Raw genomic sequence first — 2,577 nt, forward strand, 5'->3', positions numbered from 1 at the left:
AGGAGCGGTGCCTCCATCGCAGGCCGGCAGCTGTTCTGTGCGTTTTCAAGCGCTTGGCAGCGTTTGAGATGAAGGTGAGGCTACGTGGAGGCAGCCCATTGCCGCACCGGGGCGAGCAGGCCTCGCCTTCTCCCGCAGTGCTCCACGTGTGCTGCGCCGGGCTTCCGCGCGGCCCTCCGGTGGGCTCCTTCGGTTCCTTGAGTGCCGGCAGCTTTCTGCTGTGCTGGCTGAGCTCTGCAGGAGGGCTGCGGGGAAGGCCGGGCGAGCAGTTCGACTTTGCCTTTCTGCTCCGAGTGCTGCTGAGTTTTGTGGGGTTTTTTGTTTTTTTTGTGTTTGCCGGAAAGTTTATGCTGCCATACCATAGGAGACTTTAGACAAGGAAGCAGATCCTCGATATACACATCAACACAGCAAAGTGCGAGGTTTTGTACTCAGGCCTGAGGAATCCCAGGCATCCATACAGACTGGAAGGGAGCAGTCCTTGAGAGCAGCCCTGCAGAGAAGGACCTGGGTTTCCTGATGGATGAAAAAACTTCTAACATGAGCCAGCAATGTGCCCTTGCAGCTCAGAAAGCAAATCCTGGGCTCCATCAAAAGAGGAGTGGTCAGCAGGGACTGGGAGGTGATTGTCCCCCTCTGCTCTGCTCTTGTGAGGCCCTATCTGGAGTACTGCGTCCAAGTGTGGAGCCCTCAGTACAAGAAAGACAGAGAGCTGTTGGAGAGGGTCCAGAGGAGGGCCATGAAGGAGCACCTCCCCTGTGAAGACAGGCTGAGGGAGCTGGGCTTGTTCAGCCTGGAGAAAAGGCGGCTGCGGGGTGACCTCATTGCAGCCTAAAGGGAGTCTACAAACAGAAGGGGGTCAATAGTTTGAGAGCATAGACAACAGCAGGACAAGGGGAAATGATTTTAAGTTGAGGGAAGGAAGATTTAGGGGGAAGTTCTTTACTGTGAGAGTGGGGAGGTGCTGGAACAGGCTGCCCAGAGAGGTTGTAGATGCCCCATCCTTGGAGGTGTTTATGGCCAGACTGGATGGGGCCCTGGGCAGCTTGGTCTAGTATAAAATGGGAAGGTTAGTGGCCCTGCCTGTGGCAGGGGGGTTGGGGATTCGTGATCCTTGAGGTCCCTTCCAACTCAGGCCATTCTGTGACACCTGGGACTCTTCTCCCCCAGCCCTTGCCAGGGTATAGACCACATTGCTGTCAGGACTGCCCAATATTGTAGTCATTTGCTGATATTCCTTGGTTTTTTTTTCTGTTCCCTAGACGTGTATTTCTGTTGCTTTGAACATTCCACAAAGCTGTAATCAAGTTTACCATGCTTTCCTAAAAGTAAAACTAAATGGGCAAGAAGGTTAGTTTTTGTAAGTGCTAACACATTGGTTAAAACTGCTTATCTGCCACAAAGGTAATCTCATTTTCTAATTCTTTTCATACAGGAGTGTGCTTGCTTGTTTCCGTTTTCTCTGAAATAAGTGTAAGCATGAATGTGAATGAGGATTAATCTATTAATTTATTTTACAAGCATCAATTTTTGCATCCTTTAGCCCTGTTTTGGTACGTGAAGCTATGCCTGACCCATGACCCCACCGTTTGAATTATATCTGTATCAGGAAAAAATCTGTGAGCTGTTTGACTTCCTTTGTGTGACCGAGATGCTGTAATTAGATAAGACATTAGTTCTGCTTACATCTTAATTATAATCTGTAAAACTGTTTTCTTAAGTGCAGATTATTCTTGAGGGGTCTTGAGTTTTGTGAATTTTATATTGTGTGCTGTTCCTCAAGCAGTGTTCCTGTGCACTGCAATATAGCTGTTATCAGTTAGTGTCTTGATGTGGGAAATGCCACCAAATGTTTGTAAGGGTGAGTTGGGTGCATCTGTGCTTTTCAATGAGTTAGCTGTAAGATTACTAACAGGTAGAGTACGCAGGTACCTAAATAATGCCTTAGGACTGAGACATGGTTTGGTTTTCCAGAATTCAGCGTGACAGAAAAGTGAATCATGTAAGAAGTTTGGTGTGTCTGGAAAGTTATCCCGTTCTCTTATTTGTTGCTAGCAGAGATCTGTGCATGCCTTCGCTGCACCCTCAGATGTATTTCAGCTGCATTGTACGCTGTGCTATGGACTTAAGTAGCAAGAATAACCAAAATTCTGTTTTGTAAGGAAACCCACAAAACCATCAGGCCTGTCATGTGCTCTGGTGAGTCCTGTGAGGGTGTACGCCCTGGAGGGAGCCGAGTGCTGGTGTAGATTGTATAGTTGAAATGGTTTCATAACGCCTGACATCATCTTTGCTACAAATAGAGCAGACTGTTTTCTCATCTCTAGTGAGATACTGTAGTCACTCCCTCCATCTTAGTTACCTGTTTTCTGGACTAAGTAAACCGATCCACTGTGCTGTATGGCATAGGTCACACATCCAGTGTTTGTTTTTGTGGGGGTGCCTGAATGGCTTCCAGTGGCAGCTGAAGCTGTACCTGGCTGGTGCTGCTCGTAAATGTGTGCCTGTCTTGCTCCCATCAGCACTTTCAGTGACTCACTGTGGTTTTATGCTGGTTGAAAACAATTTCTTTTTTTT

At 47.8% G+C, this 2,577-nt stretch overlaps 1 protein-coding gene across 1 annotated transcript in view; it reads left to right on the forward strand.

The window, feature by feature from the left end:
* Positions 1-53: 53 nt before the first annotated feature.
* The window catches only part of FBXL5 (F-box and leucine rich repeat protein 5), a 32,942-nt gene continuing 30,418 nt past the window's right edge, over positions 54-2,577 (forward strand). The window contains exon 1 of the mRNA XM_019614953.2: positions 54-74. Coding sequence (XP_019470498.1) covers positions 69-74 — 6 coding nt within the window. The 5' untranslated portion in view covers positions 54-68. The remainder of the gene's footprint in view (positions 75-2,577) is intronic.

The sequence above is a fragment of the Meleagris gallopavo genome, chromosome 4 (genome assembly GCF_000146605.3).
Source record: "Meleagris gallopavo isolate NT-WF06-2002-E0010 breed Aviagen turkey brand Nicholas breeding stock chromosome 4, Turkey_5.1, whole genome shotgun sequence".
NCBI classification, from domain to species: Eukaryota; Metazoa; Chordata; class Aves; order Galliformes; family Phasianidae; genus Meleagris; species Meleagris gallopavo.